This window comes from Ranitomeya imitator, chromosome 3 (assembly GCF_032444005.1).
Source record: "Ranitomeya imitator isolate aRanImi1 chromosome 3, aRanImi1.pri, whole genome shotgun sequence".
Taxonomy (NCBI): Eukaryota; Metazoa; Chordata; class Amphibia; order Anura; family Dendrobatidae; genus Ranitomeya; species Ranitomeya imitator.
In genome coordinates, this window is record NC_091284.1 from 691,596,743 (window position 1) to 691,611,421 (window position 14,679).

General features: G+C 47.6%; 1 protein-coding gene across 2 annotated transcripts in view; it reads left to right on the plus strand.

Annotated features, from left to right (window-relative positions):
- Nucleotides 1-14,679, plus strand: part of LRP1 (LDL receptor related protein 1) — a 439,205-nt gene that overhangs the window by 330,309 nt on the left and 94,217 nt on the right. For both annotated transcript variants that reach the window (XM_069758543.1, XM_069758544.1), the window contains 3 exons: nt 449-638; nt 1,435-1,639; nt 2,356-2,548. In XM_069758543.1, coding sequence (XP_069614644.1) covers nt 449-638; nt 1,435-1,639; nt 2,356-2,548 — 588 coding nt within the window. The remainder of the gene's footprint in view (nt 1-448; nt 639-1,434; nt 1,640-2,355; nt 2,549-14,679) is intronic.

A 14,679-nucleotide genomic window follows, 5' to 3' on the forward strand; every position in this document is an offset into this window, starting at 1 on the left:
GAGACCCTGAATGCAGCCATGTATCACTTAGTTTACTGGATTCAGCAGTTCTAACACAATCAGAGTTTGATTTAGCATGAAGCAGAGCTGAGAAAGCTAACCCCGCCCACACCAGGCTCTCGGTGTATGTAGCTGTAGACAGTGAGCTGCTTATCACAGAAGGGGATGGAGTCTGACTACAAGGCAGTAATGATAAGCTCCTGGTGCTAAAACAATCATTACAGCTAAACAAAACCACAGAGCTTGTTAAGAGAGGCATTGCTGAAATCTGTGTTTTAACCCCTACAGCATGCTGTCTTCATATTACATAGCAAAAACCTGCTGACAGATTTTCTTTAATAACGTAATTCTACTACATGCATAGAGCATGTAAATGTACACTGGAACATTTCCGGAATGTCAGAATAGAGGAGGAATGATGACATCTTTATTCTGTATCTCCTGACAGATGTGGGTTCGGTGGAGGGGCTGGCGTACCATCGTGGCTGGGACACCCTGTACTGGACGAGTTACACGACGTCTACAATCACCCGCCATACTGTTGACCAAAGCCGTTTTGGGGCCTTTGAGAGAGAGACAGTAGTGACCATGTCTGGAGAGGATCACCCTCGTGCCTTTGTCCTGGATGAATGTCAAAAGTAGGTGATGCCTTATTGCTTGTTTAACTCCTTATTAGCTAATATTCATAATTCAGAGTCATTGCGGGTTGTTGGGGGGTGAGGCGGGGGGGTGGTAATTTTGGCCAAACTCCCTTGATAAAAGCGATGGATAACTAGTTTATGGATTCTAAGGGGGAACATTTCTCCTTGTGGAGAGTTGAAAGTCTTCATAAGGAGACTTATAGACCATCAAATATGTAAATATCCTCTTCAGAGTGAAAAAGGACTAGAACTCCAGTGCCATCTATTTAAGATATCAATCCTAAATGTTAATATCAATCCTTTAATGAGGCTTACCACAACTTAGGCTAAGTATCCAAACCGGACACTCCAATTACAGACATGTGTTTGGGTAGATGCTAAGCATGATGTTTCTTTTGGCTGTATTTGAGGCCCCTGGCATGGCATTTAAGGGACCCATTAATGTTTTTTCCTAAATCATTTGATTAGACTCCTCTTAAAAGGTCAATATTGAATTTTAGGATTGCATCCCCCCAATTATGTGTCTGCAAACACATTAGAAACACGTGCACCGCTTGTCAATTTTTCATCCACTCCTGGTTTTGGCGCACAAATACTGATCTAAAATACTGAACACGTGAATGTGGCCTATGTTTACTTACCGGTGAGAGGTTTTTATATCGTATGTTACTAAGATCCTTTTTTACTTTGATGTTGAAGAGTGATCTTTCTCGATAACTTGTTAAAGTAGGGCTATGGATGCCCAGTATTATTAAGGCCTTAATATACATTCATGTTTTTGTTTCTTTTATAGCTTTATGTTCTGGACCAACTGGAATGAACAACACCCCAGTATTATGAGGTCTACGCTGGCAGGTAGCAATGTCATTATAATCATTGACCGTGACATCCGCACCCCGAATGGATTGGCCATTGACCACAGGGCGGAGAAGCTGTACTTCTCAGATGCCACCCTGGACAAGATTGAGCGCTGTGAATATGACGGAACTAACAGGCAGGTAAGTAAGCTGTAGGGAGTCTCAGGCCATAATAGTTGCATTCACTGTGTTTTTTAGATGTTAGATATTATTCATTATGGGGCTGGAAATGACAGAAATGACCTGCCATCCTTATCACTTCTTCCAGCTTGGCTATTTATTACTGTTCTCTCAAGTGTGGGAGTTGGTGCCTTTCCATAGGATAGGGAAGAACTTCTGAATTGCTGGGCTCTGACTGCTGGGACCCCCACAGATCTTCAGAACTGAAGTCTCCTGTTTGAATGGAGTAGTCGATCATACACTTCTCTGCTCTATTCAGTCCTATAGGAGTGCTAAAGAAGCTGTATTCGGTCATTGAGAGCCCCAATTCTCGGGATCAGTAGGGGTCCAGGCAGTCGGACCCAAGACAGTGGGAAATTAGCTCCCATTCTGTGATAAGGGAACTTAGTACAAACATCCCATACACATTTGATGAAAATAGGCCAAATCCACTGTTTTCGGGTTGACTGACTGTCCACCATGTAATGCCGCTGTACTAGCTGGCTTACAGTAGCTTTCTTCCTGTTAAAAACAAACGAATGCTCGGTCTCGTGTATTTGGTGTACTTGGGAGATGAAGCTTTCTGCTGAGCATACCCTCGTCTGACAGTTATGTATGGCCGACATTATTTACACGTTTTTTTCTCTATTTGTTAGATTTTCCTCTGTTAATAAGTAGTATCTGTGTTCTTATTTCAGTGGATATTAAAGTCTGACCCCGTCCACCCCTTTGGTCTAGCTGTATATGGGGACTACATCTTTTGGACAGATTGGGTCAGACGCGCAGTTCAACGTGCGAACAAGTATGATGGCTCAGATCTGAAGCTCCTAAGAGGCGACATCCCGCAGCAGCCCATGGGCATAATTGCTGTGGCCAATGATACCAACAGCTGTAAGTACGAAGTTCTATTGTTATTGGCTCCTCACATCCACCCGGAGGAGTTATTGCTGGAAATGGCTCTGTAGCAGGCAGCCATCATGGCCGGCTCTCCCATACTCGGGAGAACTTGCTCAGTGGCGCGCTCCTGTGTTCTCTATGAGAGCCATTGCCAGATAAGTCTAGCAGCAGGTTATCTCTGGGGGAACAAAAGGATCAGTAGGCAGGTCGGATCCTTAACTCTTCTGACAATCAATTGTTTAGGCCCCCCATACTCGGCCGGCATTTGTCTAATGTGTATAGAGGACTTAAAAGGATTGTCCCACCAGCAAAGTACATTTTAATCAATAGATCTTGAAATAAAAAGGAAGTTCCACAATTGGATCTATTTATTGTAATTTACTCATTTATATAGCGCTATTAATTCCACAGCACTATCATCTTCACTGTCCCCGTTGGGGCTCACAATCTAGATTCCCTATCAGTATGTCTTTGGAGTGGGAGGAAACCCGAAACCAGAAAACCCAGAGGAAATCTTTGCAGATGTTGTCTCTGGTGGGATTTGAACACAGGACCCCAGTACCGCAAAGCAACAGTGCTATCCACTGAGCCACCATGCTGCCCACGTTGAGTTAATCTTGTTCCTGTGCTGAGATAATCTTAGAAATGTGGTCCTGCTGTGTCCTGTGTAATGGCCGTGTCTGACCGTGCAGGAACATGGCCTGATCATACCACAGCTCCTGGGTAGGAGGTGAAGCATAAGTCACTTATGATAAATGAGTATACAGACGAAACAGTGGGGCTGGCAGCTGCTGCTTTCTGAGGTAACTCATTTCCCTGACTGTGGTAACACAGGAAAATGTTTTCGCTGAGTCTCCAACCCACTGAGCTCATCATTAAGTCAGTTTCAAAGAAGCTCCAGCGGCCGCTGTTCATATACAGCTCTTGCAAAAATTAAGAGACCACTGCAAAATGTTCAGTTTGTCTGATTTTTCTCATTATTGGTATATTTTTGAGTAAAATGTAAATTGTTCTTTTAGTCTATGAACTTCTGACAACCTGTCTCCGAATTTCCAAGCAATACATTTTGTTTTGTTTTTTTCTGAAAAGAAGAAATGGTCAAAATTAAAAAAAACAAAAAAAAAAAAAAAACAAACAAACAGAGCTTTCAGACCTCAAATAATGCAAAGAAAAGAGGTTCATAATTATTTAGAAACAACAATGCTAATGTTTTAACTCAGGAAGAATTCAGAAATCAATATTTTGTGGAATAACCATGATTTTTAATCACAACTTTCATGCGTCTTGACATGCTTTCCTCCAGTCTTTCACACTGCTTCTGGCGCAAAAATGTAAGCAGTTCTTCTTTGATGGCTTGTGACTATCCATCATCCTCTTGATTACGTTCCAGAGGTTTTCAAAGGGGTTCAGGTCTGGAGATTGGGCTGCCCATGACAGGGTTTTGATGTGGTGGTCTCTTAATTTTTGCCAGAGCTGTATATCACTGATTTGATCTATGATGGCTGGCATGACTGGTGACGCAGCAGAAACACTCACTCCTATGAAAAAACAGACAGGGAAATGTTACCTCAGAAAGTAGCAGCTACATTCATGGCTGAAGGTGTTGGCACCCTTGAAATTGTTCCAGAAAATGAGGTATTTCTCCCAGAAAATTATTTCAGTGACACATGTTTTGTTATAAACATGTTAATTTCCTCTGTGTGTATTCGAACAACACAAAAAAAAAAAAAACACAAAGAAAAAAAGTCGCATTAGACATAATTGCACACACAACCCCAAAAATGGGCATGATAAAATTGTTGGCACCTTTCCAAAGTTGTGGGTAAACAACTTTGCATCTAGCATGTGATGCTCGTTCAAACTCACCTGTGGCAAGTAACAGAGGTTGACTCAATCTTTGCATTGTGTATCAGTGTGGGCTGCATTAGGAATGGAGAACAGAATGAGGAGAAGAGAACTGTCTGAGGACTTGAGAACCAAAATTGTTGAACAATATAAACAACTGCAAGGTTAAAAGTCCAACTCCCAAGATCTTAATGTTTTTTTTGTCCATGGTGCACAACATATTCAAGAAGTTTACAACCCATGGCATTCTAGCTCATCTCCCTGGACGTGGACGACAGAGAAAAATTGATAAAAGGTTGCAACGCAAGATTGCCCGGAGGGTGGATAAGTAGCCCCAATCAAGTTCCAAAGAAATGCAAGCTGTCCTTCAGGCTCAGGGTGCATCACTGTCAGCGCGAAGCATCTGCTGACATTAGAATGAAATTAAACTCTATGGCAGGAGACCCAGGAAGACCCCACTGCTGACTCAGACACAAAAAAAGCTAGACTGCAGTTTGCAAAAATGTACATTAAGCCAAAATCCTTCTGGGAAAGCATCCTGTGGGCAGATGAGCCCAAAATAGAGCTTTTTAGATCACATCATTCTACTGTTTACCTAAAACAGAATGAGACCTACAAAAAAAATGAACACAGCACCTATAGTCAAATATTCTGGAAGTTCAAAGATGTTTTGGTGCTGTTTGGCTGCCTCTGGCATTGGGTGCCTTGAATGTGTGGAAGGCATCAGAAAATCTGAAGATTACCAATGGATTTTGGGTTGCAGTGTACAGTCATGGCCAGAAGTTTTGAGAATGACACCAAAATTATATTTTCACATGATCTGCTGCCATCTGGTTTTTATTAGTGTTTGTCAGATGTTTATATCACATACAGAAATATAATTGCAATCATATTATGAGTACCAATAGGTTATATTGACAGTTAGAATGAGTTAATGCAGCAAGTCAATATTTTCAGTGTTGACCCTTCTTCAAGACCTCTGCAATTCTCCCTGGCATGCTCTCAATCAACTTCTGGACCAAATCCTGACTGATAGCAGTCCATTCTTGCATAATCAATGCTTGCATTTTGCCAGAATTTGTTGGTTTTTGTTTGTCCACCCGTCTCTTGCTGATTGACCACAAGTTCTCAATGGGATTAAAATCTGGGGAGTTTCCAGGCCATGGACCCAAAATCTCTATGTTTTGTTCCATGAGCCATTTAGTTATCACCTTTGCTTTATGGCAAGGTGCTCCATCATGCTGGAAAAGGCATTGTTGGGCGCCAAACTGCTCTTGGACGGTTGGGAGAAGTTGCTCTTGGAGGACATTCTGGTACCATTCTTTATTCATGGCTGTGTTTTTAGGCAAAACTGTGAGTGAGCCGATTCCCTTGGCTGAGAAGCAACCCCACACATGAATGGTTTCAGGATGCTTTACAGTTGGCATGAGACAAGACTGGTGGTAGCGTTCACCTCTTCTTCTCCGAATAAGCTGTTTTACAGATGTCCCAAACAATCGAAAAGGGGATTCATCAGAGAAAATGACTTTGCCCCAGTCCTCAGCAGTCCACTCCCTGTACCTTTTGCAGAATATCGGTCGGTCCCTGATGTTTTTTCTGGAGAGAAGTGGCTTCTTTGCTGCCCTCCTTGGAACCAGGCCTTGCTCAAAGAGTCTCCGCCTCACAGTGCATGCAGAAGCACTCACACCAGCCTGCTGCCATTCCTGAGCAAGCTCGGCACTGCTGGTAGTCCGATCCCACAGCTGAAACAGTTTTAAGATACGGTCCTGGCGCTTGCTGGTCTTTCTTGGGCGCCCTGGAGCCTTTTTGACAACAATGGAAGCTCTCTCCTTGAAGTTCTTGATGATGCGATAGATTGTTGACTGAGGTGCAATCTTTGTAGCTGCGATACTCTTCCCTGTTAGGCTATTTTTGTGCAGTGCAATGATGGCTGCACGTGTTTCTTTAGAGATAACCATGGTTAACTGAAGAGAAACAATGATACCAAGCACCAGCCTCCTTTTAAAGTGTCCAGTGATGTCATTCTTACTTAATCATGACTGATTGATCGCCAGCCCTGTCCTCATCAACACCCACACCTGTGTTAATGGATCAATCACTAAAACGATGTTAGCTGCTCCTTTTAAGGCAGGACTGCAATGATGTTGAAATGTGTTTTGGGGGTTAAAGTTCATTTTTGGGCAAATATTGACTTTGCAAGTACAGTAATTGCTGTTAAGCTGATCACTCTGACATTCAGGAATATATGCAAATTGCCATTAGAAAAAATGAAGCAGTAGACTTTGGAAAAATTAATATTTGTCTCATTCTCAAAACTTCTGGCCATGACTGTAGTGCCCAGTGTCAGAAAGCTGGGTTTGCATCATGGGTCTACCAACAGGACAATGATCCCAAACATGCTTCAAGAATCACCCAGAAATGGATGGAAGAAAACCACTGGAGAGTTCTGAAGTGGCCAGCAATGAGTCCGGATCTACATGCCATTGAACCCCTGTGGTGACATCTTAAAATTGCTGTTGAGAAAAGGCACCTTAAAATATGAGAGTCCTGGAGCAGTTTGCAAAAACGAGTGGCCCAAAATTACATTTGAGAGGTGTAAGAAGCTCGGTGATGGTTATAGGAAGTGATTGATTGCAACGACCAAATATTAAGTTGAGGGGGCCAACAATTTTGTCCGGCTCATTTTTGGGGTTTTGTGTGAAGTGAAGTCCCATTTGCCTTTTTTTCTCTGTTGTTTTTTTTTTTTGTGTTGTTCCAATTCACCTAAAGGAAATAAACAGGTGTATAACAAAACATGTGTAGTTGCAAACATTTTCTTGGAGAATTACTTCATTTTCTGGAACCATTTCAAAAGTGCCAACACTTTCGGCCGTGACTGTATGGGCACCTGCTGTTTCATCTGAATACTTACTTATAAATTACACATGCTCCCCGCCCCTGGCCAGGAGCTGTGGTATGTGCTAACCATGAACCAGAACAGGGATGTCAAATGCACAGAAGGCCAACATTAAAAGCTTGGGCAAAGTCGCCGTCAAACCTTGATATTTGTTTAAAAAAAAATGTCTACAAATGAAGTCGTTTTTCCGTTTCATCAGATATAATGTTTTACTTTTTCATATGGAAACAAACTTAAAGGGATTGCCCAACGAACAAAGTACATTTTAATTAATAGATCTATACAAAGATAATACAAATTTGGAATAATATAAGATGTTATGTAAGAGCAGTAAAAAGCATGTGGCCTAATTTAAGTATGTAATAACAAAGGCTATAAATCCTTCAGTAATACAAATAATAAAGTATGATGTTTACAAATGTGCCCACAAAAGCAGTAAGATACCCCCACAGTGAATTCTTCCACAGTATGCATGTCATGAGGACCCTACTGTAACCCCTTTACTGAATCCCCCCAACAAAGAATGGTTACCCCATCACCGTATAATTCTCCAACTGTGATCCCCACACAGAACTCAATACAGCATAACGGCCATAAAAAGTGCTCCATACAGTATAATGGCCCCACATAGTACACCGTACAGTATAGTGGCCCCACTTAGTGCTCCATTCAGCATAATGGCCCCAAATAGTGCTCCATTCAGTATAATGGGTCCCACATAGTGCTCCATACAGTTTAATGTGCCCCACATAGTGCTCCATACAGTATAATGGGCCCCACATACTGTAGTGCTCCATACAATATAATGGGACCCGCACTGCTCCTTACAGTATAATGGGCCCCACATAGTGCTCCATACAATATAATGGGACCCACACTACTCCATGCAGTATAATGGGCCTCACATAGTGCTCCATACAGTATAATGGGACCCACACTGCTCTATGCAGTATAATGGGCCTCACATAGTGCTCCATACAGTATAATGGGCTCCACATAGTTCTCTATACAGTATAATAAGCCCCACATAGTTCTCTATACAGTAGAATGGCCTCACATAATGCTCCATACAACTTAGTTGCCCCACATAGCACACCAAATAGTGCTCCATACAGTATAATGGGCCCCACGTAGTTCTCCATACAGTTTAATGGTCCCATTGCTCCATACTGCTAAATGGGCCCACATAGTGCTCCATACAGCATAAAGGGTCCACATAGTGCTCCATACAGTATAATGGACGCTATATTAAAAAAAATAAATACCTCTGCCTGCTCCACCGCTGCTCCAGTCTCTTCATGGTGTCTTCAAATCCTCCACACAACTCTGTACGGTGGGCACGTTGTAATCACATCATTGCTGAGACGTCAGACACAGAGGGGAAATGATGGGAGAGGGAGCGTCAGCTGACACTCCTTCCTCCATCTTTCCTTTCAACTGTATCCTAGATGCCAGGTGAAAGTGTCAAGCCCGGCGTCGCGGGCCAAATATACTCACCCAGCTGGCCAGGTTTGACCTGTGGACCAGAGTTTGACATATGTGAACTAGAGCAACGCTGCACAGTCACACACAGCCATTACAAAGTACACAGCAGTGGCACATTTCTAAGATCTCAGCACAGGAACCTTTTTTTAACACATCCAATAGTGGCACTTATTATTATTTAAAGATCTATTGATTAAAATTTACTTTGTTTCTTAAAAAAAAACCTTTAAGTATATATGGGGTATACCATACAGAATGTGCTGATCACAGTAACCAAGAAAGCTGGCCATTCAGCTATGTGCATTGGTTATTCTTACTGACAACCAGTACTGAGTTGTGCTTTATACCTGACCCGTTGTGTTCAGACCGGATGTGGTTTCCTTTATATGAAGAGAGCTGCTGAGAATGCCTAGTATATAGCGCCACCTACAGGCTAGTTGAGTATATCACAATTATTGAAGGATCTGTTTCTTTCGAGATTTGGGAATTGAATCATAACTTGGGGTCATGGTTTAAAAATGAAATTGTGTCCAGTGTTACTAATATAATATTATTATTATTCACTTTTATATCAATGCAGGTTTTTCTTTATCGCCTCTCATTGGGGGACACAGGAACCATGGGGTGTATGCTGCTGCCACTAGGAGGCTGACACTATGCAAATAAAAAAGTTAGCTCCTCCTCTGCAGTGTACACCCCACCGACTGGCATTAAACTCTTCAGTTTAGCTTAGTGTCAGTAGGAGGTGGACACGGGTCTTTCATTAGACCCTTATCTACCTCAATGTGCGTCGTTTCTTTTTCAGGTTTTCGGAAGGGATACAGGGTGAGCAGTCACACCTGTAGTCCCACAAAGCGGACTATGAGTACGGCGTGTACTGCCACCCCGTATCCTCATAGATCCCTCTCCAGGACCAAGATCCTAGCACACAAGCGTGCTCAGAAGTCCGGTCCTGGCTCCGTCCCCCACCCACTCGCCTTCCAGAGCCTGTCGGTCGGAGGAGACGAGGACGTCCATCAGCTCCAAGGACGTCTAATATCTTCCACGTTTTTAAGGTTAGTAGACGGCGTGGGATATTAGGTGAGTATTTGGGGGGCCTCGGGATTCCCTTCTTCCTGCATTTCTGCGGCCGCACTGCTATTCCTGCGGCAGCACCCTTCCTGTACCAGCAATTAGGGACAATTTCCGGGGCCCATCCTTTGCGCGGCGGCTCTTAATTCCGGCCGCGCTACCTTCCCACGGTGGCTCTGCACCTCTAATCGGTGCCCCAGACCCTTTCCTCTGCGGCGCGGCCCCCACTACAGACAGCCGCTCTGTTTTTATCTCCACGGCAGTCCCTCCTTTTCAGCGGCCACGGTCGTCTCCTGCGGCGGCCGGCTTTTAATGTAGGCCCCTTCCCGGGGCCTACTTCCGGCGCCGACACCGGCGCTCCGCTGTTTCTGCCGCGGCTGCCGCGCCTGTCACACGGGACGCGCTCCGTCACTTCCGGCATCATCGGGCGGGCTTTCTCCCGCCCGACAAACTCTGCCCGGCATTCCCCACCCACCGGCGCCATCTCGGCTGGCTCCGCCCCTTCCTCCACGCCGCTGCTGGACGCTCAGGGCACGAGTTCTCTTCATCGTGCCACGCTCCTGCGCCGGGGGAACTTCGCAGAGCGCTCTTGCTGGGAACACAGCACGCCATCTGCGCTGGGGATCCACAGCATCTTCCTCCAGGCCTGCAGCTCCTGGTATCCGGGGTTTTTCGTCTGCCGTGAGTAGCTCTGCACTGCAGACTGACACCCTCCTCTGCCCCACTGTCCCCTAACCTGCTGGCATTTTCTTCAGGGACCTCTTCAAAATGTCTAACTCTAAAGGGGGCCGCTCTCGTCCTCCGACTTCTTCATCTTCTGCCTTAGTCACGTACTTTGCATGTTCGTCCTGTAACAGCAAACTTCCCTCAGGTCAGTCCTCCCCGCTGTGTCAGTCCTGCAGCAACCCGATTGTTCCCACCGCCCAGGATCCCCCGGCTGTTCCGCCCGAGAGTGATCCCCCCATCCCAGGCTGGGCCGCCTCTCTGTCACAATCGGTGGCCGATTTAACACGGGTATCTCAAACCTTAGTGTCCGCGCTGGATCGGTTACCCCTGCAGACCCCTGCAGTGGCCAGCGGGTCGCAGGAACCGCCGCCCGAGCCCTCCTTGATAAGCCACAAAAGGTCCAGACAGGAACGTCGGTCTGAGTCCTCTTCACGCTCCATCTCGCCGCTTGGCCCTCCCCCGCGGTTGGTGTCCCACCGATCCTCCTCCCCTGAGTCGGGCGAGGCATTATCTGATGCGCCTTCGGAGGATATTTCAGAGCTGGATCCTAGCCAAATCGCCACCATGAGTGAGACAGTACAGAACCTCATTGGGGCAATAAACCAAACCTGTGGCATCAAGGATCCCTCTACGGAACCCGCAGATCAGGCGGTTTCGTTTAGACGGGCCAAACCACCTTCTAAATTTTTCGCTCCTCATCCTGAATTCGAGGAAATCTTGTCCAGAGAGAGAGAGAACCCCACTAGGCGTTTTCAGTGGGGAAAACGCCTGGGTGTGCTATATCCTTTTTCTCCAGAACTTACCGCCAATTGGATGGTCTCTCCCTCAGTGGATCCACCTGTGTCCAGGCTGTCCACCAACACGGTGCTTCCACTGTCCGGCGGAGCATCTCTGAAGGATTCAAACGATAGAGTTATAGAATCCTTCGCGAAATCTGCTTTTGAAGCGGCTTCAGCGGCTCTATGTCCAGCTTTTGCGTCCACTTGGGCTTCAAAATCCATTTCAAAATGGGCCAAGGATCTTCGGCGAGGTATCCTGGACGGGGCGCCTCCCGCACAATTAGCGGAACTTGCCAACCAGATTTCCCACGCTGGTGAATACCTGGTTTCCGCCTCCCTGGATGTCGCGTCTTGTGCGGCTCAAGCTTCCAGCAATGCCGTTGCCATCCGCCGGACCGTTTGGCTCAAGGCCTGGCAGGCAGACTTGTCCTCCAAAAAGTCCCTTACTAGTCTGCCCTTCCAGGGCTCTCGCCTCTTTGGTTCCCAGCTGGACCAAATAATTAAGGACGCCACCGGGGGTACAAGTTCTCTTTTCCCCCAGGCTAAGCCTCGTCGCCCTCCTCCTAGACGACAGTTTCGTTCTTTTCAGCCTTTTCGTCGCTTCGCTGCGTCAAACTTCTTTTCCCAGCAGCAACAGAGGCCACAGGCACGTCAAGAGAAGAAGGCGGTGTCCTTTAGGCCCACTCCGTCCTGGCGTCCTCGTTTCTCCCAGGGTAGATCCTCCAGGCCCAGGACTGGAAGATCCACCTCGGCATGACTCTCGACAAGACTCCAGCCCAACTCCCAGATTGGGCGGCCGTCTTCTCCTTTTCAGGGACGTCTGGATTTCTGCAGTGGAGGATGCATGGGTCAGGGAAGTTGTATCCTCGGGATACAAAATAGAGTTCGCTTCCCGACCTCGGGATCGTTTCTTCCAATCCCGTCCTCCAAGAGACCCCGCTCTAGTTCCGGGCTTCTTCTCAGCCATCGCTTCTCTTCTCAAATCCGGGGTAATCGTTCCCGTCCCAGAAAAAGAACGCTTCACGGGTTTCTACTCGAATCTTTTTGTGGTACCGAAAAAAGACGGCAAAGTTCGCCCCATTCTGGACCTCAAATTGCTGAACAGGAGGGTTCGCCTGAGACACTTCAGGATGGAATCCCTTCGTTCAGTAATTGCTTCCATGGAGGCTCAGGAGTTTCTATGCTCAATAGATATCCAGGACGCCTACCTCCATGTCCCGATATTTCCCGGACATCACCGTTTCCTGCGCTTCGCAGTGCAACGAGATCATTTTCAGTTCGTTGCCCTGCCGTTCGGTCTCGCAACCGCGCCAAGAGTGTTCACGAAGATCATGGCGGCGCTGATGGCCATCTTGAGAGTCAGAGGCTTGGTCCTATTTCCATATCTCGACGACATCCTCATCAAGGCTCCGTCCTTCGCTCAGGCCCACGAAAGCCTGTCCATTGTTCTCGACACCTTAGCCCGTTTCGGGTGGCTGGTAAACCGGAAGAAGTCCTGCCTTATTCCTTCTCAGCGCATCATCTTTCTGGGCATGCTTTTCGACACTCGTCAGAGCAAAGTCTTCCTTCCCAAAGACAAGAGATCCACTCTTTGTCGGGACATACGCTTGCTCCAGGGTCCTCGACCTCCCTCCCTCCGTTCGGCCATGAAGGTTCTGGGGGGGATGGTAGCTACATTGGAAGCGATTCCCTTCGCCCAATTCCATTCGCGACCCCTTCAGCAAGCCATTCTGTCTCAGTGGGACAGGTCGGTCTTCTCCCTGGATCGACCGATCAAACTCTCCTTTCGGGTCAGGCGGTCTCTCAACTGGTGGCTGACGTCACCTCTCATCTCCCAGGGCAGGTCCTTCCTTCCGGTTCACTGGCAGGTGGTGACAACGGACGCCCGCCTGATCGGCTGGGGTGCGGTTTTTCGCCACCTGACGGTTCAGGGCCGTTGGTCGCCGCAGGAGTCATCTCTGCCGATCAACGTCCTCGAAATTCGGGCCATCTTTCTGTCCCTCCGCCACTGGGAAAGGATCCTCAGGGGCCTTCCAGTCCGGATCCAGATGGACAACGCCACGGCTGTGGCATATGTCAATCATCAGGGGGGGACTCGGAGTTCCTTGGCCCTTGCCGAGGTATCCAAGATCCTCCTTTGGGCAGAGGCAACTGTTCCGGTGATATCCGCGGTGCATATCCCCGGCGTGGAAAACTGGGCCGCCGACTTCCTCAGCCGCGAGGGCCTCGCGGCAGGGGAATGGTCCTTGCATCCGGAGGTCTTCCATCAGATTTGTCTTCGATGGGGAGCTCCGGATGTGGATCTCACGGCGTCCCGAGTCAACAGGAAGGTTCCGCAGTTCGTCTCCAGGTCCCGCGATCCTCTCGCAGTGGGCGTCGATGCTCTGGCCATTCCTTGGTCACAGTTCGAGCTGCCCTACCTGTTCCCACCCCTTCCATTACTTCCCAAACTGTTGAAGAAGATCAAAGCGGAAGGGGTGCCGGTCATCCTGATCGCCCCGGATTGGCCCAGGAGAACTTGGTTCGCGGAGCTCGTCAACCTTCTCGCGGACGCTCCCTGGCGCCTTCCAGACAGGCCCGATCTGCTGTCCCAGGGTCCGATCTGCCACCCGAATTCTCGGTCGCTCAGTTTAACGGCGTGGCTGTTGAGACCGCGGTTCTAAGAGCGTCCGGCCTTTCGGACCGGGTGATTCACACCATGATTCAGGCTCGGAAGCCTTCGTCTTCCAGGATCTACTACCGCACCTGGAAGGCCTACTTCCGTTGGTGCGAGTCCAACCGCGTACCGCCTATGGTTTTTTCCCTGCCTTCTCTTTTGGCCTTCCTTCAGGCAGGACTGGATTCGGGCCTGGCTCTTAGTTCCCTGAAGGGTCAGGTCTCTGCGCTTTCCATCCTCTTTCAGAAGACCTTGGCCTCTCGGCCACAGGTTAAGACCTTCTTTCAGGGGGTAGCCCACGCCGTCCCGCCGTACAGGGCCCCTGTGGAGGCATGGGACCTAAACCTGGTACTGGACGTTCTGAAGGTTTCTCCCTTTGAACCTCTTAGGGAGATTCCTCTATCAGTTTTATCATGGAAGGTAGCCTTTCTCGTGGCCATCACGTCCATTCGCCGCGTTTCCGAGCTGGCGGCCCTGTCTTGCCGTCCTCCGTTTTTGGTCATTCACCAGGACAAGGTGGTTTTCCGGCCCCCACCTTCTTTTCTTCCTAAGGTGGTTTCCACCTTCCACCTCAACGAGGACATCGTTCTACCTTCCTTTTGTCCAGCTCCGACTCATCCTCTGGAGCGATCGTTGAACAAGCTGGACCTTGTCAGGGCTGTGAGGA